We start from the raw sequence: 27268 nt of genomic DNA, 5'->3' as shown, positions 1-27268 counted from the left end.
GCTGTCTGACCCTAAACCAATGTCCTTGCTGAAAGAGGCCATGCTGCCTGCAGAGAACCAGCTCCTTCATTTATAATGAAAAGCATATCTAGGTGTGGATTGGATGAGATGCTTATCCATTTTTTAGATCAGCATATTTTCTCCCTGTGGGTATTCAAAGAAGAAGCCAAATTATAATCAGACTATAGCTTAGTGAGCCAGGAATCAGGATGGAGAGGGAGGCGAGAAAGGTTGTGTGATTTAAATACATAGATGATGATTTGATAGGTGCAGCAAACCACCATGGCACATGTAAGCCTGTGTAACAGACCTGCACATTCTGCACATGTATCCCAGTATTTAAAGTAAAATCTAAAAATAAATAAAAATATTTTTAAAAATACATAATGGCATAGGCTAAGATAGGCTGAGATCAACTGAGTTATCTCTTTTACAGTTGAGATATTCGTGACCTAGAAGCTAAATCTACTCATTCTGTGAAACTGGGGTCTGGACAGTCATCTACTATGCTATAGATATTGTGTTGGGGCCAGGGACATGTGATGGTCAGGACACTGTTTCTACCCTCAAAAATAACTCCTGGGCCAGTGGGAGAAAAAGACAAGTAAACAGGCAGTTTGGGTTCAGTGGTGATGATTATAAGGATAATGTTTCGGAAGCACACAGAAAACATCTAAAGCAGACTGTGAAATCAGGGACATTTTCTCACAAGCAGGTGCAGACTGAAATCTGGAGGTTGAGTAGTGCTAATCCAGGTGAAGAGGGTTGGAGGAAGGTGGCATGAAGGAGGGTAGTGAAGACCAAGGGAACTGCAGAGTCTTTTTTAGGTGGGAAAAAACAGAGTGGCTTTCTGGACACTAAGAGTTTGCTGTGGCTAATGTGTAGAGCAAGAGAGAAAATTGTTAACTGGAAAAATAAGGAGATGCCAGCACAGGAAATGCTTGAGCAGCACTAAGCATTTTGATATTATTCTGATGGTATTTATGCCACAGGGTGTCATAATCATACCCACATTTTGGTGTCAGTGTGAAATGCACTGGAGGGCATCCAGACTGGAGATGGAAGAATCCGTTCTTGAGGCAAGTGGTGATGGCAGCCTGAACCAAAGGAAATAGGAATGAGAGAAGATCGAAAGTGGTGGAGTACAGAGAAGAGGATTTGGTGACAAATTGGACGTAGGAAGTGAGAAAAACCAGGACACAGGGATGTCACCCAGATTTCTAGATTTCTTTAAGTGCGCTGATACAGAAGAAATACAAGAGAAAGAAGAAATGAGAGTTTTGTTTATTTGGGTTTTTTTTTTCGGGGGAAGAAGTTTGGTCATATTTTCCCTGAGATGCCTGGGAAATATCTATGAGACAATGTCTATGGAGAGATACAAAGTTTAAAGCTTAGGTGGAATATCTAGGCTGAAATAGATACTGAAAAAGAGCAAAATCAACATGCAGATGCTAATTTAAGCCTTTAGAGAGCAGGAACTTACCAAGGGAAGGATGGTTCCCTAAGGGGTAATAAATAAATGGTATGAACCAGTGAGGAGGAGCCAAAATGTGTATGAGAAGTCACAGCACAAGAGGTAAGAGGAAAGCCTAGAATGTGTTTGTCATCAAGATCAAAAGGTGAAAGAGTTTCGAGAGAGATCCTTGTTCAACAATCTCAAAGACTTCAGAGAGGTCAAAAAAATAGTCACCATGGAAAGCAATCCCATTTACAGTAGCACCAAAAAGAATAAAATACTTGGAATAAACTTAACCAAGGAGGCAAAGACACATACCCTGAAAACTATAAAATACTGAGGAAAGAACTTAAGCCACAAATAAAGATGAATTCTGACTTACGATGATTCGACTTAACAGTTTTTTTTTTTTTTTTTTGACAGAGTCTCAACCTTTTCCTTAGGCTGGAGTGCAGTAGCATGATCTTTGGCTCACTGCAACCTCTGCCTCCCAGGTTCAATTGATTCTCCTGCCTCAGTCTACCAAGTAGCTGGGATTACAGGCATGCACCACCAAATCCAACTAATTTTTGTATTTTCAGTAGAGACAGGGTTTCACCATGTTGGCCAGGCTGGTCTCGAACTCCTGACCTCAAGTGACTCACCTGCCTCAGCCTCCCAAAGTGCTGGGATTACAGGCGTGAACCACCTAACCTGGCAACTTACAATTTTCTGATTTTATGATGGTGCAAAACAGATACACGCTCAGTATGCTCCTCAACTTATGATGGAATTACATCCAGAAACACTCATAGTAAGTTGAAAATATCATAAGTTAAAAAATGCACTTTTACAGTATTTTCAACTTATAATGAATTTATAAACCCTATTGTAAGTTGAAGAACATCTGCAAGTGAAAAGACATTCTGTGTTGAAGAACTGGAAGGCTTAATATTGTTAAAATGTTCATACCACCCAAAGCAATCTACAGATTCAATGCAATCTTTCGTAAAATTCCAATGACACTTTTTGCAGATATAGAAAAGAAATCTTAAAATTCATACGAAATCTTAAGGGATACCAAATAGCCAAAACAATTCTGAAAAAGAACAAACTTGAAGATGTCATACTTCCTGATTTCAAAACATATTACAAAGATAAAATAATCAAAACAGTGTGATACTGGCATAAAGACACACATATAGACCAGTGGAACAGAATAGAGAGGCCACAAGTAAACCCTTACATATATAGTCACATGATCTTCAACAGTGGTGTCAAGACCACACTATGGGGAAAGGACAGTCTCTTCAACAAATGATGTTGAAAAATTGGATACCACACACAAAAGAATGAAGTTTGGCCCTTACCTTATATCATATATAAAAATTAGCTCAAAATGGATTAAGGACCTTAACAAAAGACCTAAAACCATAAAGCTCCTAGAAGAAAACAAGGCAAAAGCTTCATGACATTGGAATTGTCAATGATTTATTGGATATGGCACAGACAGCAAAAGCAAAAATAGGAGACTGCGTTAAACTTAAAAACACTTGCACATCAAAGGAAACAGTCAATAGAGTGAAAAGCCAACCTCTGGGATTGTAGAAAATATTTGCAAATCATATGTCTGATAAGGAGTTAATATTGAGAATATGAAAGAGCTCCTATAGTCAACAAGAAAAATACAAATAATCTGTTTTAAAAATAGGCAGAGTACTTAAGCTGACATTTATCTAAAAAAGGTATACAAATGGCCAAGTAGATGAAAAGATGTTCAACATCACTAATCATTAGAGAAATGCAAATAGAAACCACAATGAGATACCACTTTATACCTATTAGAATGGCCACTATCAAAAAAAAACAGTTTGGCAAGAATGTGAAAAAATTGCAACATTTGTACTTTGTTGATGAGAATATAAAATGGTGCTGCTGCTGCGGAAAACAGTATGGCAGTTCCTCAAAAAATTAAACATAGCATGATCATATGATAAAATATACTTCTGGGTATGTATATCCAAAAGAAATGAAAATAGAATCTCAAAGAGATATTTGCACACACATGTTCATTGCAGTATTTTTCACAATAACAGAAGGTGGAAGCAACCCTAGTGTCCACCAGTGGATGAATAGATAAACAAAATGTGGTATCTACACGCAAGGAAATATCATTCAGCCTTAAACATGAATAAAACTCTGACACATGCTACACATGGATGAACCTTGAGGACATCATGCTAAGTGAAATAAGCCAGTCACAAAAAGACAAATTCTGTATGATTTCTTTTATGTGAGTTTATCTAAAGTAGTCAAATTCAGAGAAACAGAAGACAGAATGATAGTTGCCAGGGGCTAGGGAGAGGAGTAAACCCATTGTTGTTCAATGGGTACAGAGTTTCCACTTTGAAAGATGAAAAAGTTCTGGAGATCTATTGTACAACAGTGTGAGTATGTTTAACACTACTGAACTGTACACTTAAAATGGTTAAGATGGGGCTAGGCGTGGTGGCTCACGCCTGTAATCCCAAAACTTTAGGAGGCCGAGGTAAGCACATTGCTTGAGCCCAGGAATTTGAGATCAGCCTGCACAACGTGGCAACACCCTGTCTCTACTAAAAATACAAAAAATTAGCCTAGCCGGACATGGTGGCGCATGCCTGTAGTCACAGCTACGTAGGTGGCCAAGGTGAAAGGATTGCTTGAGCCCAAGAGATCAAGGCTTCAGTGAGCTGTGATCATGCCATTACATTTCGGCCTGGGCAAGAGTGAGACCCTGTCTCAAATAACAACAACAACGACAAAAATGATCAAGATGGCAAAATGTATGTTATATGTTTTTTACCACAATTAATTTCTTTTATTTAAAACTGATCATATTAACAATAAGGAGGTGGTTAGTGATGGCAATAAGAGCAAGCTCAGGGCCTTCGATGATACAGAGCTGGGTTGCAGAGGATAGGGAATCAATGACAGGTAAGGAAGTGAAGGTGGATCACCAACCTTTTCCTCAAACTCCTCATACTCTGTTTCCAGATAGACCACCTGGTTGCTGGCTGATTCTTAATTTTGTTAGATATGTTAACACCATTTGCTACAGTGCTACCCAACCTTTTGCCACTGTGGTATGCATAGAGAATGATATTTGTACAACACGCTGAAGTCAATAGGTGGGAAGCAAAAGCAGCTGGAAATATCAGATATCAAGGATTCCTGATGCTCCAGGGAACAGCTGCCCAGGAGCGAGAGGACCGTACCCTGAAGAACCTATAAATCATTAGTGGCTGAGAGTTGAAAAACTCTGCATTTCACTCAAACCTGTTGATGCTACCTAACTCCACTTGAAGCCATTCTTTTAATCTTTTGGTCAGAGATGACTCTTTTGAGGTCAGTTTATTATTGCCCATAACTTTCCATGATGTAAATCTCAAAAGATCAGCTTATACAGCATTTGATCTGCTATTTCTGATATAGCTACTTACTTTTATAATAAATTCTTACTTTTATAATAAATGTTATATTTTTTATAATAAATTCTCTGTCACACTAAGACATAAACAGCAATAAAATTGGTTTGAAGAAATGAAATGGCTAAGACTGAGAACAGTTTAGATCAAGGTTTAAGCCAAGAAGTCACAACAGAGGCTCAGAATTTTGGAATATCAATTATCAACATAAAAACAACAGTCTAGGAATCTAGAAGTCATTCGAAAAGTAGAAATATGGGAGGCCAAGGTGGGAGGATCGCTTGAGCCCAGTAGTTGGAGACCAACCTGGGCAATATAATGAGACCCCCATCTCTACAAAAAATAAAAATTATCGCAGTGTGGTGGTCCATACCTGTGGTCCCAGCTGCTTGTGAGGCTGAGGTGGGAGAATCACTTGAGCCTGGGAGGTCAAGGCTGCAGTGAGCTGTGATTGTGCCACTGCATTCTAGCCTGGGCAACAGAGAAAGATTGTCCCCCCAACCCCCCAAGAAAGATAAAGATAGAAACAGCCAACTGGATTTTCACAGTCAAATAAGTATAGGTGGGAGATTCAAAAAGTCAGTTCAAAACAGAAGTACCTGTTAGAATTGATGTTCTCCTGATATGAGTGGAATTCTGTCCCTCAAATAGGTATGTGGAAGCCCTACGCCTCAGTCCCTGTGAATGTAACTTGATTGGAAATAGGGTCTTTGTAGATGCAATCAAGTTAAGATGAGGTCATTAGGGTGGACCCTAGTCCAGTATGACTGTTGTCCTCATAAGAAGAGAAGAGACACAGACACAGACACACAGAGAGAGCATGTGTGATGATGAAGCCACAGACCGGAGTGATGTGGTCCACAAGGAACACCCAGGATTGCTGGCATCACCAGCCGCTGGAAAAGTCCCATGGAGTAGACCCCCCTCAGAACCTCCAGAAGGAGCTTGCCTTGCTGACATCTTGATCTCAGACTTCCAGCCCCCAGAAATATGAGACAATACATTTCTGTTTTCAGCCACCCAGTTTTTTGGAACTTTGTGGCAGCGGCCCTAGACAACTAACACACCTCCAGAGCCTTGTTCTCTGGACTCAAGAAGAAATGATCCCTTCTAAAGCTGGCAAGTAGCCTGGCTGAGAGCGTGGGGCAGCAGGGAACAACGGACGTACCCTTGGAATCCTACGCCAGCCTGTGCCACCCTGGAGCAGCTTTCTCAGCAGTTGGAGTTATTTTCTTCTGCCTTTCTTTGATTATAGGAATCAAACCCCATCATAGTAAAATTTTATAGACTTGAGACTTTCTTAGAGGAAAGGTTTCTGTAAGCCCTTCCAAAATTTCATGTCATGTGTGATTAACTCAAACCAGAAGGATATTGTTTTAGAGACCTTTTCTTTGCCTCATCCATGGGTACTCGGGACTGTTTTGTTAGCATGATCTCTCTTACCATGGAACAAACATGAAACTACACACCTAAGATTGTCCACTCGAGTCTACAATGGTGGGTTGTCGTTGTATCATTCTTTAATTGTGCTAATTCAGAATAATTTTCATTCTAGTTTCCACAGCACTCTGTAACGTAACCCTTCAATTAAAAAAAAAATATATATATATATAGGCCAGGCATGGTGACTCACACCTGTAATCCCAGCACTTTGGGAAGCCGAGGCAGGTGGATCACCTGTGGTCAGGAGTTTGAGACTAGCCTGGCCAACATGGTGAAACCCTATCTCTACTAAAAATACAAAAAATTAGCCAGGCGTAGTGGCGGGCACCTGTAGTCCTAGCTACTTGGGAGACTGAGACAGGAGAATCACTTGAACCCAGGAGGCAGAGGTTGCAGTGAGCTGAGATCGCGCCTGCAAATCTCCATCTCAACAAGAGTCAAACTCCATCTCAAAAAAATAAAATAAAATATAGTGGGATTTGGAGGGAAAATGTGCCCAAACAGGAGAGAAGCTCACACTTCAACTCCAACTGAACACCACCCACTGCTTAACTGTAAGGATGCTATTTTATTTTGTTTCCTTTAATCAAGAGAAGAAAATTGTTAAGAAGCATGAGCTTACTGCACTGTACCATTGAAAACAGCAAGGATGATAAGGAAGAGCAACCTCGCAGCACTTTTTCTTTCAGATCCTGTCACAGGCAGTGGGAAACTAGATTGCAATGGTTCTAAGAGAAAAGCATGACAATTAGTTTTCAGTTTTATGCGGTGCCTGACAGTTGTTGAATTACAAAAAGGCACTCTTATAGTTGTGTTAAGATTTGTTGTGAGGAGTTAGAATAGTGAGGGTTACCCTGTGTGGACCTACACATTAAATAGGAACATGATGGAGCCGGAGTCATTGTCCTGATTCCTTTTGGACTCAACTTTCACACAGTCCGTTTGGATCTTTTTTCAAGTAATTCATGTACTTTTCCGTTCTTCTGGAAGCATCCTCACAATCTGCTTTATCATCCATTCTTCAAATATTTGAGTCCCTACCATGTGTACAATGCTAGGCCAGGTACAATAAGAAGTAAGTTCTTTGCTCCCATGGAGCCTTCTGGTCTAATAGGGGAGTTGGATGTAAATCAAGTAATTAGAATAATTCCTAACTGTGTAAAGATTGAGATGAGCTTTCTTCAGAAAATAACATCATTTAAGGAAAGACACTCGTAGAAGACCCCGACACAAATGGTGGTCAGGGGTGAGGATGAAGAAAGTTACAGGAGAGCTAAGTTTTGCAAGATGAGCCTTGTGGACTTCACGGAGGTGTGGTGAGTCAGGGGAGGGGAGCACAACTCCAGGGAGAAGGGAAAGCTTCTGTGCACCCAGAATGCAGGAAGACCAGGGTGGAGTGGTATAGAGTAAGTGTGGAAAAGTCAGCAGGGCATGAACCATGCAGTGCCTTGAGAAACACGGTAAGGTCATTTACCATTTGTTTTTTGTTTGTTTGTTTGTTTGTTTGTTTGTTTTGAGACAGTCTCACTCTGTCACCCAGGCTGGAGTGCAGTGGTACAGTCTTGGCTCACTGCTACCTCTACCTCCAAGGTTCAAGCGATTCTCCTGCCTCAGCCTCCCGAGTAGCTGGGATTACAGGCGTGCGCCACCACTCCTGGCTAACTTTTATATTTTTAGAAGAGACGGGGTTTCACCGTGTTGGCCAGGCTGGTCTTGAACTCCTGACCTCAGGTGATCTGCCTGCCTTGGCCTCCCAAAGTGCTGGGATTACAGGCATGAGCCACCATACCAGCCAGAACATTTACCTTGAATGTTTACCTTTAACCTGAGCCACTGAAAGCTTATAAGATGGGAGGCAGTGGTGAACCAGAGAGCTGTTAGGAAAATAAAATCAAGAGGGACTTGGTGATAGGTTGGATTTAAAGACATGAGTGAGAGAGTCTCAAAGATGATTCCTGGTTTCAGGTTTCTACAGTTGCATGAATGAAATGTCATTAACTGAGTCAAGAAACACTAGCATACAACCGTATTTGGGGGAAACGTTCATCAACTCAGCCTTGGGCATGTTGAGTTGGTGAATCTTTCAAGATGTCTGAACAGAGATGCCTAATAGTTGTGTATAGGTCTGGAGTTCAGGGGAGAAGGATGGCTGCCTAGAGATATAAATGTGGACATTCAATGTAATTCTCAATTATGTATTCAGGTGCTGTTCTAGACATGTGGCGTAGGTCAATGAACAGAACAGACAGAAATGACTGCCTCCTTTGAGCTTCAGTCCTAGTAAAGTTCTCCATGTTTTCATAATACTGGAAGGTGTAAATCTGGATGAGATTGTATAGGGTGGGAAGAAAAAATATGCTGAAGCCTTGAGGAAGAGCAACATTTAATAACTGCTGGTGTTTGCCTTTATGGTAACTCAACCTGTCTCTGTTTTCCTCCTTGTGTATTTTAACTTTCAGTTCCATTGCAAATAGTCAACATTTTCTGTATCTCAAGTTCAAAACTTGATCAATAAGAACAGATTTGATCGATCCAGCTAATCAATATGATTCCTTTTAGGCAGGAATTTCATCTCTGATTGCCTCACAATGCTGGCCAGTCTTATAGAAAGTCCCTGTCTTTGGCCCGGTTTCTGGCTCAACCAGCTTTGACAAGGGTGATGAGTTACTTTGTACCATAAGGCAATTTACAAGGAAGAAACACCTTCATAAAAAAAAAACAAAAAACAGAACAGGCAGACATTTGGAGAACTCACCTGCATATTACAGAGAGATTTAATTTGTTTATCTATTGCATGCCACTGTAATTTAACAGTCTAGGCAAAGGTAACAGAAAAGAGGAGCTGAGATAATCCAGCCCCTCCCCAGCCACTCATTCAGGAGGAAGCAGATGTGAGTGCCACTGTAGGGTCCTGAGGGAGTATTGGTTCCCATTTCCTAGCCTGTCCTCCTCCCCACGCTTGGTCAGTTACACCTTCATATGGCTCCTGTTCTCACTTTACCTCTCTGCTTTATGATAAGCGCAGATAAAAGGCAAGAGACACAGACAAAGTGAAAAAGAAGGAAGAGGGAAGGAAATTTAGAAGGGACCTTGCAAACATTTTCCTTCCACTGAGTGGTCCACAGGAGGAAACAATTAAAACTTCTCTCTCCTTTGGGAGGCCAAGGCGGGCAGATCACAAGGTCAGGAGATCAAGACCATCCTGGCTAACATGGTGAAACCCTGTCTCTACTAAAAATACAAAAAATTAGTCAGGCATGGTGGTGTGTACCTGTAGTCCCAGCTACTCAGGAGGCTGAGGCAGTAGAATCTCTTGAACCCAGGGGGCAGAGGTTGCAGTGAGCCGAGATCGCACCACTGCACTCCAGCCTGGGCGACAGAATGAGACTCCGTCTCAAAATAAAATAAAATAAAAATAACAAAAAATAACAAAAAACAAAAAAAACCTTCTCTCTCACTAACAAAGAGATGTGATTTTGGAGAAATGTCTTCCCTCTCTTTCAGTTTTACCAAATCTAACTTGGGTAACTTTAGATCCGGTGTGCCCTCTTTACTTTGATGACACGAGTCCTAACTCCTATATATTGTCTTATATGATTGTTTTATGTCATCCTAGCTGGCACTTATATCATCTCCCTGGTCTCATAGGCATTTAAATCTGGGCCCCTGCACTAGACCCTGACAAGATCTTTTCTAGATCTAAAATTCTCATCCGGGAAAGAGTCGAGAGCTGTCATTACTGGGACGCCTGTAGCTGTATACTTCATTATGACAGATCTGTTGTTTATGTCCAGTGTGTCTTCTGATTTTGGGGTGTTCATGCTGCATGGTTTTGTAATATACGTAGTTCTAATATGTTCTCTGTTCATTACTGTGAATTTCTGCTCCGACCCCTGGCCACCTACACAAACCGCAATCCCCAGCATAGGCAACATGTTAGTAACCACCCGGAGGGGGCGACTGCAAGCCATGATGAAGAGCTGGGTCTACCATGTACCTGACCTGTGTTGCAAGCTCTGGCACTAGAGCTGGGGTCACAGGGCCCTAGATAAGTAATCTCCTCTGAGAATAGTCGGATTTTGTCAACACATACAATTTTCTCATAGTAGAAATCTTGGTTGTATTAATAAATGCTGTCGTTGACAGCATTGCTTTGTTTTTGTACATGGATCAAATGAAAGAATAAAAGTCAGGAAAGTGATAATATTCATTCCTTGCCATTTACTTAATATGCCATCAAACTTTCCCACTTTCCTATTATTTTTTCACTCTGGGAGTTTAGGAAAGGGAATTATATGACTACCTGGATTCTCATATGCCTTCAACATATTTTTAACTGGATCATTTCATCTTACTCTGGATTTGTGCCTAAAATCTCAGTGCTAAGTGCTCTATCTTCTAAATTGAGATTCCACCTTCCAAAGATGACTGGTGGTCCTCTTATTCCTGATTATCTTCCCAGCTCACACTCCCCCAGATGAAATAAAGAGAGTGCTGTGGGAGGAATGTTGTGGTAGAATCATCAGTAGCAGTGTTTACGGAGAGAGATTATTCCTCCTTTGCCAAAGCGCAAGAGAGGACTTCCAGAGAATCACTTGTAGGAGTGAGGAGTACCAGTCAAACAGAAAGAGACTGGCTCTTCTATCTGGAAGCTTGGAAACCCGTAGCTCTACTCAGTTCAGCCACTAGATTAGAGCAAGCTGAGTTGGTTGTGAAAGGAAGCTGGCATCTTCCTTCTGAAGAATGGTGCAGATGGGGGTAGAGTGAACCTGCCCTTGCGTGATGTAGACAGTTCTGAAAGTCAGAGGCCAGCCAGAGTACAGCTAGCAGTAGCTTGTCAAGAAGGGACTGTCAAGAAGAATATTTTCTAAGATTAATGCTGGGCTGGGGGAACCCCACCCCTTTCTCCTTCTCTGCCACCTCAGACAGTGCAGAGGGGAGCTCAGCGGTACCCATGACAGATGTTAGAGGAAGGTTGGGGAGGCAGAGGGCTGCACAGGCAGAGGCCAAGCCAAGACATGCTCATTCAGGAGAGGATTAAAGGAAGGACCTAAGGAAGACAAGATTCTCTTACTCTTAGGACGTCTTTGGCTGCGGAAGACCAGAGTAAAACTCTCCTTATACAAAAAAGAAATCACACAAATTATATGTTAACCCTATCAACAAAGGACATAAGTGCTGAATGGGTGTAGATCCAAACCAAACTAGAAGGGAGGTCAGTGGTTTCCTAAGATAATACCTTCTGCTCCTAACTCTCCACTCTGACCCCAACTTTGGAGGAGCTACACCCAAAAGAAGAAGATGTGGAGCAATGAAAGAAAAGACCATTGGTTGCTCACCCTGTAATCTCAGCACTTTGGGAGGCCGAGGTGGGTGGATCACGAGGTCAAGAGTTTGAGACCAGCCTGGCCAACGTGGTGAAACCCTGTCTCTACTAAAAATACAAAAATTAGCTGGGTGTGGTGGCGCCTGCCTGTAATCCCAGCTACTCAGGAAGCTGAGGCAGGAGAATTGCTTGAACCCAGGAGGCAGAGGTCGTAGTGAGCTGAGATCACACCATTGCACTCCAGCTCTGGGCAACAGAGCAAGACTCCATCTCAGGGAAAAAAAAAAAAAAAAAAAAAAAAGACCATGTCCCCTCCCTAGCTCAAAACCATATGTCATACTGTCATGTAATGGGGTGAGGAAGAAGGGAGGTTTGAATCAGATATGAGACTAGACTGCACTGAAGTAAATTTTTAATAACCAAAGTTGACCAAAAAGTTATGGAATTAACTAGGGATAACAACCAGTCTTTTATCCTCATTTATAATCCAACTTTCCTATAATTGAGGATGACTGATTTCACTGTTGGCCTTCCCTTACATTCCACTTGGAGCATTACTCAGTGAGAGGTAGGGCATCCCCAGGCACAGTGAGAGGTGAGGCATTCCTGGCATTCTGTCACCGTGAAATGTCCAGTCCTCATCTTGTGTTTTCTGTAATTCAGCTCTAAAGCCAGCCGTTTCTTCAAAGAGTGCTGATTTGTTTTATTGGAGAATGGTATTTAGGGACCAAAACCCTAGCACTAGGTTTCTCACTGTTTCCAGTATATCAGTGTTTCTAGGCTCTCTCAGCAAGAAAAGCAGGGAAATACATGTATGTGTACTAACTCAAGTACACACATACCTGTATTTAGCTAGTTTTGTATATATTTACCTATCTATGCATGTGTCTTACATAACCATAGAACCATCTGCCTTGATAACTTGTACTCAGGTATTAACAATATACTAATTTTGTTAGATTGTTACTGGGACATGAGTGCAGTATATACATGTTATTTTCTTTAATGTTATCCCTATTTCCACTTGTTTTTAATAAAATATGTGGATTAATGTGAATTTTCATAGTGTATCTAATAAGCCCTTTTATCAAAATAGGAGACATTTAAAAACTATTCATTTGACCACAGACATACTCAAAAATGATAATTGGAAATGCATGATTGTGGCCAGAAAAGAAATTACTTGAGGGAATAGGACACTGCTGGGGTCCAAGACCCCAATGTTAAGACTGCATTCCAAAGTACGTATTTTCCATGCCTCTAATTTAAAGTGTCATATTTATTTGATAGTAAATACCATTACTGATACAACGTTACATGCACACTAAGTGCAACAAATAAGGGAATTTTCTGTAGAAAATGAGAGCCAGAGTTCATACTGTCAGAGAAAGAAGTTATAAATGAGCAGAGGGGAGATGCCAGAATGAACCTGTGGGGCTAGATTAGGAGTATCAGTAAGAACTCAGCTTATTTTAAGAGAGAGGATAGGTAGGTAGTTACATGCATATATATATACCTGCATACATATGGTTGGAGGGTTATGTAAGATACATACGTAGGTAAATATATACAAAACTAGGTAAATGTGAGAGAGTGTATGTACATGAGTTAGTATACATACATGTATTTCCCCGCTCTTTCTGCTGAGGGAGCCTAGAAGTAAGGGTATACTGGAAACAATGAGAAACCTAGTGCTGGGATTTTGGTCCCTAAATAACATTCTCCAATAAAACAAGTTGGCACTCTGAAGAAATGGCTGGCTTTAGAGCTGAATTAAAGAGAACACAAGATGAGGATAGGACATTTTGTGGTGCCAGAAAATAAAGAAGAGCCAAAAAGGAAAAAACAAACAAGCAAACAAACAAACAAAGTAGATAGAAGTATATCTGAAGACTAGAGAAGCCGACTGAAAGAGCCCCCAGTGGCCAAAGCAGGAAGACTTTGAGAAATGAAATGAATAAGGAAAGTACTGGGTTATAACCCAAAGAATACAATAAATAGTCACAAATACATATTTATATAAATACATTATTGAATAAATAAAGGAGGAGGGAAAACTGATTCTCTCAGAATAATTCCAAGTAAGAAATGTAGAGAAATAGAAATAATAGAATAATAAATGAAGTAAACAGAAAATTGCCATTAGGAAACCATTGTTGTAATTGCCACAGACAAGAGCTGATGAATACCAAAATTAGTATGTGAAACTTTAAGGAGAAATAGAACATTTGCGTAGCCTCAAAGTGTCCTCTCCACATCTTTTTTTAATTATTGTAGCAGCTTTAACATCTGCCCACAAATTATTTGATACTCCTCCTTCCTAAGAGATAAAGCTTTAATTCTTCTCTTTTAAGTGTCATTTGGAGTCAGTGACTTGCTTCAAGCCAATGGAGTAGGAAAAGAGAAACATTGAATGTAACTTTATAATGCAGAAACCTGGCAGACATCACCTTACCCAAGTAAGGACAGTTAACCTCAATGTCATATACACCCTGATATGACGAGAAGGGCATATCATCTTCATGGTATTTGTCCCAAAAATGTATAACCTCAGTCTAATCATGAGAAAACATCAGACAACCCAAAATTGGGGGACACTCTGCAAATTACCTGACTGATACTCCTCGAAACCATCAAGGTCATTAACAACAAGAAGAATTAGAGGAATTATCACAGCCAAGAGAAACCTCAGATGTGACAATGAAATGCAGTGTGGTTTCCAGGATGAGCTCCTGGATCAGACGGAAGTCAGTCATGCAAAAACCTGGGAATTCCCAATAACTTCTTTAGTTAAAAGTATTTGACCAAGGTTAATTTTGTAGTTTTGATAAATGTTCTATGGTATATAACATGCTGGGTCAAGGTATACAGGAACTGTCTGTACTATCTTTGCAACTCTCATGTAAGTTTTAAATTACTTCAAAATAGTGTTTTTGTAAATAGGATGAGAATTTTCTATGGTAAGCTGTAATAATGCAACATAGAAATTAGCTCCTGTGTTGCCTTGTTCAAAGATATGTACATCTGTGTAGCTTTATGCCATGAATACGTTGTATCAAGTTTATACTTTATTATGCTTTTTTGATCTTAAAAAGCTGGGAACACACACTTTATCAAGAGCCAAATGCTTTTTGTGATTTTGTTTCTAATAGAAAATCTGATGTAACTTGTCATTACTCCTCTTTCATCTTTGCCAGTAATATAACTCATCTGAAATAGGAAGACTTGCTTGTGCTGGATAATATAGATGATTCCATATTGTAAAGGCTCTAAGAAAACAATAATAGAATGAAGAGAAATATTACAAATGATCCTCTTCTGCCTGTTGATGGGACTCTGTTAGTGTTGCCTTCTTGTTTTCATCTCATCACCATTGGATTATCATTGTATCGTGTGTACAATATGAGGGCACAGGGCCACAGAGAGTTCTGCCCTTAATTAAAAATGCGTCATGCTAGTAGGGGAAAAGCACATGTAATTAGAAAGTTATAGTGCAAACCCCTGAGCAAGGTGCAACAGAGGGAGATGTGACTAAATGCAAGGTGCACAGAGGAAGATGTGCCTAATTTGGTTTAGAGGCAGGTCCTGGAAGATGTGTCTAAAAATGATGCATAAAATTTTCTTAGGAAAATGAGAGAAAATATCCCATATAAGAGGAATAACAGGCACAAGATTCACAAGTAAAAGTGTACCAATTGCTTGAAAGTGGTGTTTTGGTGTGGCAGTATACAACAGTTTTAGAAGCTCAAGCTCTGGAATCAGGAAAATTGTTGTCAAATTCCAGTTCTGCCACTTCTAGCTGTGTGAGTTCAGGCAGCTAATTGAAGCTCCATGGACCTGTTTCCTCATCGATGACGTTGCATAATATGGAGTTAATTATGGTACCGACATCAGGGAGCTAATTTTTAGGGTTAAATAATATTAGCATAAAGCGTTCAGCATCATATCCAGCACGCGTGTTTGCTGCTTCACCTACCACTTGTTATTCTGAGAAATATTCCTGGAGAAGATGGTTTTGGAAGGATTTATAAGGGTTAAATAAGTGTATTGCAGGCATGGGGAGCAGTATCTTCATGTGACATCCCTGTGTGAGGGGGGCACAGACCTACAGGTTAGAGCATAGAGGGCAAAGCACTGGAAGACCCACTTATGCCATGCTAAGAAGATTAGAATTTCTTCTGTACATAATTGATAGTCTTTGCATTACTTTAAGGACCAGAGGGACATAAAGGTATTTCTTTTCTAGATGTTCTAAAAGATTGGTTTAAAGGGAAAAAACTAAGACAGAAAGCCAGTTAGGAAGGTTTCAGGAGTCTCAATGAGATGAAATTTGGATGACCAATTGACCATTGGATTCAGCAAAATGGGAAATATGCTGACTTTGCCAAGAGCAGCCCCACTGAGGTGGGGGGGACACCTGAGACAGGAGAGGATGGAAGAGGGGTGGGAAGCGATATAATGGTGCTGTAAGCATCTCTTTGAAGAAGCAACCTTAAATAGCAAAGGAGGCATGATCAGGAGAAATGGTTTAACTGCCTATTTTCATTTTCATTTTTACAACCAAGAGTCTTGAGAAAACAATCCAATCAACATAGCAAACGAGAAGAAATTGGGGAAAGAGGGAGAGGTTGAGTTGTCTCAGATTAGCCAGAGGGAAGGGACTCAAGCACACATATGTGTCACCCCATTCATATGGGTGAAGTCATCCTCCTGTAGAGCAAGCAGTCACTGTGGCATGGTGATAGCTTTGGTTTGTATAGCACATTTCCCTTGAGTAATCCAAATTACAGGCATACTGCTATCTCACTTACATGTCTGGCATTTATATGAAAGACTAAAGATCCTCATTTTTTATTTGAGAACACTGAAATCCAAAGGGGTGAAGAGATTATAAAAGTGAACAAAAGTTTAAATCCATGTCTTCTTACTTTGTTTTTTACTGTTTTTACTTATGCTATCTCTGATGTTTTATAAATTAAAAAAAGAGAAAAATTACATGGGAGTGTATGTGCGTGTTTGTGTGTATGTAAGTGTGTGTGTGTGTATCCTGAATTCCCTTTGATGTGACATTTTTCCCTAGCACTTAACGAATAATCATCTCACAATAAGAACCAAGTATCTAGTTGACATGAAACTCTAATATAATTTCATCTGAAGTGGAGCAAAAAAGATATATGCTTTTTTATCACACTGAGCATATTTCTATGACTCAGTAAATTCTCTAATGGAAACAACTGTGTCTCAGTGGAGTAACAAAGGAGAGATATAATATAAAATAGAGATGTTTGGGACCTAGAAGAATAAACCTACAAAATCAATCAATATTCATCACCACTGTCTCTAAGAAATTATTAATTATATTAATGGGATATTAAAGGACAATAATATGAGCAAAATGTGCTCATTCAACATAATTAGGTATTCTGGATTTGAATAGTTTTTTTTTCTTTTACTAATTCATTAGAGTTGTTGGTTAGCTTAGCCTTGCTGCAAATATTATCTATGTTGTCGCACAAAGTAACCTTCTGAAGGACATTTAAAGCTTGTAAGATCTTAAGGGTTGTGATAACAGCATGAAAGTAAACATTTTATGCACATTTCAGGGATATCATAGGTGGCGGGAATGCAACAGTCTGTTATGAGTGCTCTGCTGAGCTCCCAAACCAACAAACACAAACAGCCACTTAATTGCCCAGTGCATCCGCCCCTCTGAAAACAGAGCTTCTCTTCATACTTACTTAAGGGACATGCTGCTTGGACGAACGAGTAACCAGCCAGGATACAGCACATGCAGTTAATCAGCTAATGTTATGAACATTTTGGATGTCAGCTATCACATAAAAATGTAGCTTTTATGGCCCATAGGCTAACCAAGAAATGAGCCCTCCAATTTCTATCTGTGGCTTCAGTCGATGTGTCCAAATAATTGAAAACCCCACTTTGACCTTGGATATATATACTGGGTGTATTAAATATTTTTGTAAAACGGGGAAAAATTAGTGACTTAAACATGTTTTTTGATGAAACATTTGAAAACTGTACAGTATCGCTGTCTTCTATGCACTAATTTGACTTGGTTGCCTTTTGTCCACAGCAGAAAAGACAGTGCCCACCCACCTGAAGAAATTCTGTATTGGATTTCACAGGCCAGTGAGGGATATTCTTTGTATTTGTATATTAAGGTTTTATAATTACACAGAGGTATTATTAAAAACCAACATGTGTGATCATTATTCCAGATGCCCCATCTGTTTTGACTGTGCGATTTGGGTTGTAAAATCACATATACAAATTAGCAAGAGAAACTCCCTTGAAAAATAATAGTTTATGCCTTAGCAAGACTCTATGTTCTGAATTGCTATGTCATATATATAGATACAGAAAAAATAGCCAAAGCCACTGTGTAAAGAAGCAAAGAGAATTCAGCCTTAATTTATTCACATAACAAAGAGGAGGGACTCCTTTCTCCTGATTGAAGATAATGTGGTTATTTTTCCTATATTGAACAACCAAAAAATATTCTACAGTTACATCAACTCACAAATCTATGCACAGTTTTCAAACTAACACGGACTAGATTTCAAAATGAGAATCTCCCAAGTCTGAATGTTTTTTAAATTGTTTTCTTTTGGGAAATCATACCAAAAAATTACAAAAATTTTTATTTAATGTGATTCTTCAATTCAGTTATTCCTCACAGCAATCAGAAAGGAACTGAAACTGAATAATGTTTGAATATTTTAACAGAAGAAAGCACAGGCTGAAATAGGGAAGATTTAAGCGATGAGGCAGAACACAGTATGTGTCATGCAGAGCAATTACACCCGAAGTCTCTTGAGAAGTCAGGGAAAGCAGAGGCTTTCAGCCGCCCGATGTGTAATGATATCTCAGCCAGGCAGATGCTGAGCCGTAGAATAGCACTGAGCTTAGATGACTTCTAGTTTTAAAGCTCAAGGTTTGAAGTTTGTTTCTTTGATTCTAATTTCATTCTTGCAAATGTGCTTTTCTTTACCATGTGAATGTGTGACAAAGCTATCATTTGATCTCTCGGTTGCAGCCAGGCTTCATGCTCAGCTGAGGCCATTATAAACTTCCTTTGTACTGTTCTTTACATTAGATTTTTCAACATGAAAAATAAAATCCTAGGATTCTCTACACTGTGTTCTTTCCCTTCAGGAATCATGATCTTAAAAACACTTTTTAAATGGACATTTACAATTATAATTACTTTATGTTAAAAGATCTTCTTTTCTTGGTATAGTATAATGATCTTAAAAATTCATAACCACTTCTTATAATATATATTATTCATTCATTTGCATCAAAGTAAATTTAATCTTGCAAAATCTTTGCTTAAATGCAAAAAAGGGGAAAGAATTTGGATAAAAGGTAGAATACCATTTCATTACATTTTTAAAAAAACTTAATAGTGGCTTCAAAATAACATGTAATACTTTGTGTATCATGGTCACCTCATCCCCCACCACCAACACGCACCCTGTCTACTCCCATCTTACTCTTTCTTCCTTTTTCTGTGTCTGTAGCTTGGTCAAAATCATGGGTTGGGAAAGACGTCAAATTTTTGGTGACTGATAATGCCGAAGTAAGAATGGAATAATTTTGCTTAACTGCATCATCTTCCCTTTTTAAAAACTTTTAACTGAACTATAATATACATGTAGAAAGAGGTACTGTATACATTTTTGTAAACTGAACACACCCAGCACCCTGCTCAGGAAATATTGACTGTGCCTTAGAAGCCCCTTTCCATACTCCCTCCCGTTCCTCCACCCCCACCCAGGACGACCACTCTGCAGACACCCGGCAGCACACGTCAGTGTCACCTGCTGGCTTAACTTCATCCACATGGAATCATTCAGTATGTACTCTGTTGTTGTGTCTTGCTCCCTTCACTCAATGTTATGTTGTGAAATCCACATTCGTACATTGAGATGTACTTCACTCATTCAAATATTTAAATAAATCCAAATGTATTTTTCCATTCAACTGCTAGTGGGCATTTGGACAGTTCACATTTTGGGACTTTTAACAACTGACACTGCTGTGGCCAAGGGAGGGCTTGTGCCTTGTGGGTGTGCACACATTTCTTGCAGGCACGCACCTAGGAGAGGACCCACAGGGCTGCTGGATTTACCTGTGCTCATTTTTAGTTGATGCTGCTTCTCTCTTAATAACAGCAAAGAGTGCATGGGAACTGCTGTCCAGAAGAACACGTCCTTGCTTTTAGGAGGTTTGATTCAGTGCCTCAGCCATGAGATTCGAAATACTCACCCTTCAAGCAGCCGCTCATCCTTCTCTGTGTTAACTGGCCCTTAATGCACAACTGCAGGGCAATGATGCCAGGTTTGCACAATCGTGAAGGACCTTCTGAGTCTCCAAAAAGAGCTTCCCGTCTGTTCTTTGTAGTTTCACAGTGCAATGACCAAGTCGTGCTGAGTTCTAATTCATTTATTTACAAAGAGTTCTATTTCTACTCCCTAGAATGTACTATAGAAGTAAATTTAAAATGGTATCTTGTTCCTAAGGAGCGTACAAGCTTTGGGGAGCGTAAATATCTCTAATACCAATTAGAATGCAGGTGAAACCCATTTTTAAAATGTGTAAACAAGGTGACTGTTGGTATCCTACCTATGTTAAACAATATATTAAGGATATTCGATAAAATATAACTTGCCATTTCTCCAACATGTCCCTTTATAATTTTTTTTTTTGAGACAGTCTCGCTGTGTCCCCCAGGCTGGAGTGCAGTGGCACAATCTTGGCTCACTGTAAGCTCCACCTCCTGGGTTCACGCCATTCTCCTGCCTCAACCTCCCTAGTAGCTGGGACTACAGGCGCCTGCCACCATGCCCAGCTAATTTTTTGTATTTTTAGCAGAGACGGGGTTTCACCGTGTTAGCCAGGATGGTCTCGATCTCCTGACCTCGTGATCCGCCCGCCTCAGCCTCCCAAAGTACTGGGATTACAGGCGTGAGCCACCGCGCCCAGCCTACAAAATTTTTATATCTGTACTTTGTCTAAACATTCATTAGTTTGTCAACGACAGACATCAGTTCAGGTTAAATGACACAGGAGTCTAATTTTATTCTCTTCTGTGAATCTAAGGACACGCATACTCCACACTAACAAATTTATTCAATCAATCAATAGATATTTTATGCTTATCTCTCTACCCTTCAGGATATATCTAAAATCTTTTATTTCCCAGTTGTCTGCTGGAGAGTTTAGCTTAGAGTTGAGTTCCACCACCTGATCAACGCCATTATTCCTTCACTGAATATTTGCTCAGCTCACCTTGTGTCCAGTGCCATGCCAGCCACTGGCCGTGGAATAATGAGCAGAGCCCTGCATGGTTCCTGTCCTCACCAAGTTTACAGTCTCAGGGAAAAGAGATCTGTTGTGCAAGGGGTCACACAATATAGTCTCAAACGACAGTACGAGTAGGGGGTTTAAGGCATTCCCCCAAAATTTTTGTCCAGCTGGATCCTCAGAATGAGACCATCTTTGGAAATTGGGTCTCTGCAGAGGTAACCAGTTAAGTTAATTGTTCTGGATGGTCCAGTGTTTGGCATCTATAAGGAAAAGGAGAGGGGGATTCAGATTCAGAGACACAGAAACACGCAGGCCCAGAAGGCCATGTGGTGACAAAAGCAGGGATGGGGTGTTACAGCTACAAGCCAGGGAACTCCAAGCATGGCTGAGAATCACGAGAAACAAGAGAAAGGCAAGGAAGGACTCTCGCCTGGAGCCTTCAGAGAGAGCATGGCCCTGCTGGTGCCTTGGTTTTTGACTTCTAGCCTCCAGAATGCTGAGAGAGTACATTTCTATTGTGTTAAGCTAATGATCTAGTGGTAACATGTGACAGGAGTCCTAGGAAACTAATGTATTGTGGATTCAACTGACCCGTAAGAAATTGCAGATTTTCAACTGCTTTGAGCCACACAAACAGCAATATTATAGGATTCATCCTACCATGTTATGAGCTTGTAAGAGGAAAACTTTGTCAGAGAAAGCTTCTCTGAGGAATTTCTAGTGGACCTGAAATCTAGAAAACAAGTAGAATTTGATGGAGTTAAAGAGAAAAAGAGGAAGAAAGGGGAACCCAGCAGAGGGCCAGCAGAGGGCCGGCAGAGGTGGGGGAGGCACAGAGGTTCTGAGGCAGAGGGTGCAGATATTTCCAAGCAACTGAAGGGTGTGACTGGAACCCGGTGTGGGGATAGGGCTAGCTGAGGCTGGACAGGCAGGGAGGGGCCAAAAAAAGGCCTCTGAGCCTAGATTGAAGATTGAGATTTTGACCAGGCATGGCAGCTCACACCTGTAGTCCCGGCTACTCAGGAGGCTGAGGCAAGAGGATCCCTTGAGCCCAGGAGTTTGAGGCCAGCCTCGGCAACATTGCAAGATCCCATATCTTTAAAAAAAAAAGTGTATATTTTTGTTTGTTAAACCAAAAGTTTGGTTTTTTGTTTGTTAAAAGCAGTGGGTAGCCAGGTGTGGTGGTGCATGCTTGTAATTCCAGCGACTCAGGAAACTGAGGCTTGAACCAGAAGGCAGAGGTTGCGGTGAGCCAAGATCGCACCACTGCACTCCAGCCTGGGAGACAGAGCAAGACTCCATCTCAAAAAAAAAAAAACAGAGAGAGAGAGAAAGAAAAAGGCAGTGGAATGCCATTGAAAGTTTTAAGACAGAGTGTGAGAAATGGCAATAACCGCAGAATGAAGAGCAGATTAGAAAGAGCTGAAGCAGATGGAGAAAGCACTGCAGGAAATGCAGGAACCCAGTGGTGCATTGGCCAGGGAGGCACTGGTGGGGATGCAGGCAGTGGGCAGGCCTAGAGGCTTTTAGGAAAGAACTCTGTGTTCTCATTTCAATGATATGTCCCAATTAATATACCATTTGCCCTGTGTCTCTTTGAAGACATTGAATTCTCATAAAATATACATACCAGTCCTGATACGTCTAGAGCCCCCAAGTCAACTCTTCTGACCACGTGTGTCTATTCTGCTGCCCATGAAGTCTCTTGGAGTAGAAGTAGTGCCTTCATTTTTTTTTCTTATTTCTCTCTTTGCTCTATACCTTGTGTTTCCAAGCACTCTCTTCCTATATCTACCAGAGTGGCCATTCTGTTTTATTATCATTGTCTCTTTATAGAACTATCTACCCAGTTATACTGTGGGCTCCGTGAGGGCGAGTGCAGTGACTTATTTATTTTTATATCCCCTGAGCTTAGCACAAAACCTGACCTATAAGATTTGATTTATAAGTGACAGTATCAATGTATAAATAAGTGAGTCAGCAAATGCATGAATTAACAATACTTTATTTCTGCTCTGTCTTATCACCTTTGGCCTGATATACCTGCCTTACACTCTGATCTGATCTAATAGATTAACTGCTTTTTCTACTTCTGCTCTATTTACCACTGACAAGTATTTTTCTACTAGTTGTATCAACTTTTAGAAAACAAGACTCTTCCTGGTAAATCTCTTTATTCGTGTGTGGAATCATTTTTCTAATTGTGTACCTCTCACGGAGATGCTACTACTTTTTGTTTTGTGTCTTTGGGAGCCAATTCCTTACCATTGTCATCATCATAACCATGGAACTGTTGAGAACGTGCCATTTTGCACAATTACTGCGTTGAGCACTCCAGTTAGGAGGGGAGGAAGGCGACGAACAGCAGTGACTCCTTCTCTAAATAAGATTACCATCTAAGACAGAAAAACCAAAGGCTACCCACAAAATCAAATCAGACTTACAAATGGCTAAGGTAAATGTTTATGTTACACAAAACAAAAACATAAGAGCAATTTCTGCAGCCTAATAAGAAAACCAGAAATCAGGATGTATAATCTCATCATGAGCTCACAACCAATAGGATAGTTGAGTCATCCATCATATTGAAATGGGAAAGTTTCCCCAAAAAGAAGCCCTCCTGTTCTCCTTAGCCAATTTGTATTTCCACATATAGGAGGGATGCATTGCCATCTCTCTTCCTGTTTTAAAAGCTCTCTTGGCCTCTAATGCTTATCTTTCCACAATTCCTAAAACAAATTATAGTTATAGAGTAAAAGCATACCCAACAAGGAGGTAAATGAGTGGATGATTTTTGAAACCCACCCCCCAAATCCCTCCAAAAAGGCAGCCTGAATTACATGTACTCTTTGAAAGGCATCAGTGTTAAAAGATGCAGTTTGGGAAGCCGGGACAGAAGACAGGGCAGACGTGGGGAAGGGTGTTCCACTCTGCAGAAGGTCCTGGAGAAGGGGAGAGGTAAACAGAAGTAAAGAGGGACTCCAAGAGACGTCGGCACTGGGAGAGAAAAAGAGAGCATAGCAAAGTATAGCATGAATTCTGGAAGCCACAGTCCACCTTCGTAGTATCTTAGTTCAGCCTTGTTCCAGTTTATGATGTTAAACCTGAGCTTCCCTGAAACTCAATTTGTAGAAATATAAATATACACTCTTAAATAAATCCATTTGATTGTCATTCCTCACAAAGATACCATATGGCATTTAAGTTCGTCGTGTCCAAGCATGTTTGCAGCCAAATGGAAAACTCGCTGCATGGACCAAATGTGGTATTTGTGTTTTGAGCTTTTCTGTTTTAATCTGCTAGACGACATAACCAATTTTCCTGCCATTGTCTCTCTTTACAAATGCTACTTCTTAGTATGATTCTGTAGTTAATTTTTTTTAATTTTTCATGGTTTTTAAAAATTTTTAATTCTAGCGTTAGACGTGTAAACAAATTTTATTGTTTAAATATGCAAGTAATAGTAAACCATTAAAAATGTCTGAGATGAAAAGAGACTTGTCTTTGGGAATAAAATGACATAAAGTTTTCCTTGAATTTTTTTCTGGTTTGGTTTTTTTGTTGTTGTTAAGTTTTGTTTTTGTTTTTTCTGTTAACTCAAAATTTTAGCTCCTAGAGCAATTTATGGCGGGCAAGAGAGGTATACTTGGTAGGCCTTTGCTGCCATCTACTGGCATTTTATGTAATTACTTATTGCTTCCATTCTAAAACTAATTTTGTGTAACGTATATAATAATATTATAGGTTCCCCCTTTTTTTCTTCTTTCCACTTTTTTCTTTAGTTAAAGCAAAGTGAAGCAAATGCGGACACCAAAGAAAAGCTCCCTTTACGCCTGCGAATCTTTGAAAAATTTCCAAACAGACCTCAAATGGTGAAAATCTCAAAGCTTCCTTCAGATTTTACAGTTCCTAAAATCAGGTACCAAAATACTTCTTTAATTGCATATTTCACATACATTGTAAAAGATTCATCATCTTAAATCTGATTTAACCCTTCTTTTAAGTATATGTGGGTTGGGTTTCTTTCTATTTTATTATCATCTTTCTACTACCTCTACCTCTATTTAAAATAAATAAATAAATAAACAACTTTGACTCTTTTAAGCAGTGTATTCAGAGAAGAGTCACTTTATAACTGCAGTAGCCTAAGCAAGAAGGCTGCTTCCCATCGCTTCTCTCTGGGATGACTCCTCGGGAGTGGGACATCCCAGGAAACTGGAGAAGCTGCTCAGTGTTGCAGGGATGGCAGGTAGACATCAATCTCTGACCCCAACCGTATGAGACTAAAATTGCCTCTGTGGCCCTTTTATTTTCAAGCAAACAGGGAAACCACAGCTGGCCCAGTTTGTGTACTACTACAGTGTTTATGGAGCCTACCATGTCAGGTTACCACATATAATTTGCCTTCCACTTTTTAAAAGAAGAACCATGGCATTTTTCCACTCATACTGATTTGATTTTCTACCATGTTTGCCCTCCAGTTAAGCAAATGCATAAAAGATGCTTTAAACACCTATTCTTAATAATAAAAGGAAATTCTTCTAGTTATAGCTCAAGAAATTACAAACAGAATTGCAGTAATATGTTACTAGCTTTAAAAATAATTCTGTGGGGGGTTATAAAAGTATGAGACTATATATGGTGCCATAATATTTAAAATTCAGGTAGAAATATATTTGCATTTCTAATTTTAAAAAACAAAATTAATTGAATTTGGTAATTTGAAGAGACGTTACTTGAATTTTCATTATGCTTTGAAGATCAGATGAACGCACTTGCTTTTGAGTCTTAAAATGTAAAATTCTCTCTTAATCATTCTTATGATAAATGGACATTTAGAGAGAGCAACTAATTCTTCCAAGTCTTAGAGGGGAAAAAAAGTGTTTTATTACCACAATAAGATTCAAAAAACTGGGCTGGGTGCAGTGGCTCACACCTGTAATCCCAGCACTTTGGGAGGCCGAACCCGGCAGATCACCTGAGGTTGGGAGTTCGAGACCAGCCTGACCAACATGGAGAAACCCCATCTCTAGTAAAAATACAAAATTAGCCGGGCGTGGTGGCGCATGCCTGTAATCCCAGCTACTCTGGAGGCTGAGGCAGGAGAATTGCTTAAACTCGGGAGGCGGAGGTTGTGGTGAGCTGAGATTGCGCCATTGCACTCCAGCCTGGGCAACAAGAGTGAAACTCCGTCTCAAAAAAAAAAAGATTCAAAAAACTACCATTGGTTACTGAGTAATATTGCTTGAAAGTTATTTCAAGGATATTGCTTTTTAAGCAGGAGTCACTGAGTTTCAGGAAGCTGTTGCTAATGAAATATTTTAGTCATGATCTAGTTTTCTATGATCTTTTATCACTGCTTTATCTTTGCTCAAGCAAACTCATCATTGCAAAATGCTGTCACTTGCTCCATTCCACTAATAATGCCTGATGCACATATACTTCATTTGCAAAGGGAGAGTTTTATGAAGCAGTTTATTGACCGCCAGCAACAGGACACATGTTGCCTCCTGAGAAGCCTCCCGACCACCTCTTCCTCCTCCTGCGACCACTCCAAACGCTCGGCAATTGAGGACAACAAATACATCGACCAAAAAGTAAGATCCGCTGTTTCGAATAACCAGGCTTCTAAAAAGCATCTATGTTTGAGAAAAGAACCGCAGAGTTCTTTAGGGTCCTGGAATCCAATTTCTCAAGAGAATAATGAAAAGAAAATGATTTCATTTGTAAAAGATATCATGAAACCTAACATTTTTTACTCTATGCATTGAAATTTTGCATTTGCCCGTGTAAGCTTTTGAGCTGCGCCACGTGGCAGCCATGCGACTTTGTAAACATCAAGAGCCTCCCAAATCTGCATTTTCTCATGTGCGGAATAAAGGGCTGGGATCTCCAAGGCTCAGTCCAGGTGTAATGACCTGCCATCTCCTGCAAGCACAACTGCTTATGTCTACTTATTACATCAGAGAGGATACGAGAGCATGTTTCTCTAAAATCGGTCAAAAGAATTGCCATTTATTCAATGCTTAGTATGTGGCAGGAACTTAGGTGCAAGAGCTTATTCATGTTCTAGTTTACCTATTTCTTTATCATTTGAAAAGTAGAAGGGAAAATTTTTTTCAGATTCCACAGCACAGTATCAGTAGGGAACCACATATAAATAAAGCAAATTTAGGTAATAATTTTAAAGAAATGTACTTTTTCATTTATTCACTTTAAAAAAAAAATAATATAAGGACTGTGTGCCATGGCTCACCCCTGTAA

General features: G+C 39.9%; 1 protein-coding gene across 7 annotated transcripts in view; it reads left to right on the top strand.

Moving 5' to 3' along the window:
- The window catches only part of NALCN (sodium leak channel, non-selective), a 363332-nt gene that overhangs the window by 246975 nt on the left and 89089 nt on the right, over positions 1 to 27268 (top strand). For all 7 annotated transcript variants that reach the window (XM_031001413.3, XM_055359447.2, XM_055359450.2 and 4 more), the window contains exons 16-17: positions 24787 to 24923; positions 26460 to 26601. In XM_031001413.3, coding sequence (XP_030857273.3) covers positions 24787 to 24923; positions 26460 to 26601 — 279 coding nt within the window. The remainder of the gene's footprint in view (positions 1 to 24786; positions 24924 to 26459; positions 26602 to 27268) is intronic.

This window comes from Gorilla gorilla, chromosome 14, assembly GCF_029281585.2.
Source record: "Gorilla gorilla gorilla isolate KB3781 chromosome 14, NHGRI_mGorGor1-v2.1_pri, whole genome shotgun sequence".
NCBI classification, from domain to species: domain Eukaryota; kingdom Metazoa; phylum Chordata; class Mammalia; order Primates; family Hominidae; genus Gorilla; species Gorilla gorilla.
This window is presented reverse-complemented; position numbering and strand designations above follow the sequence as displayed.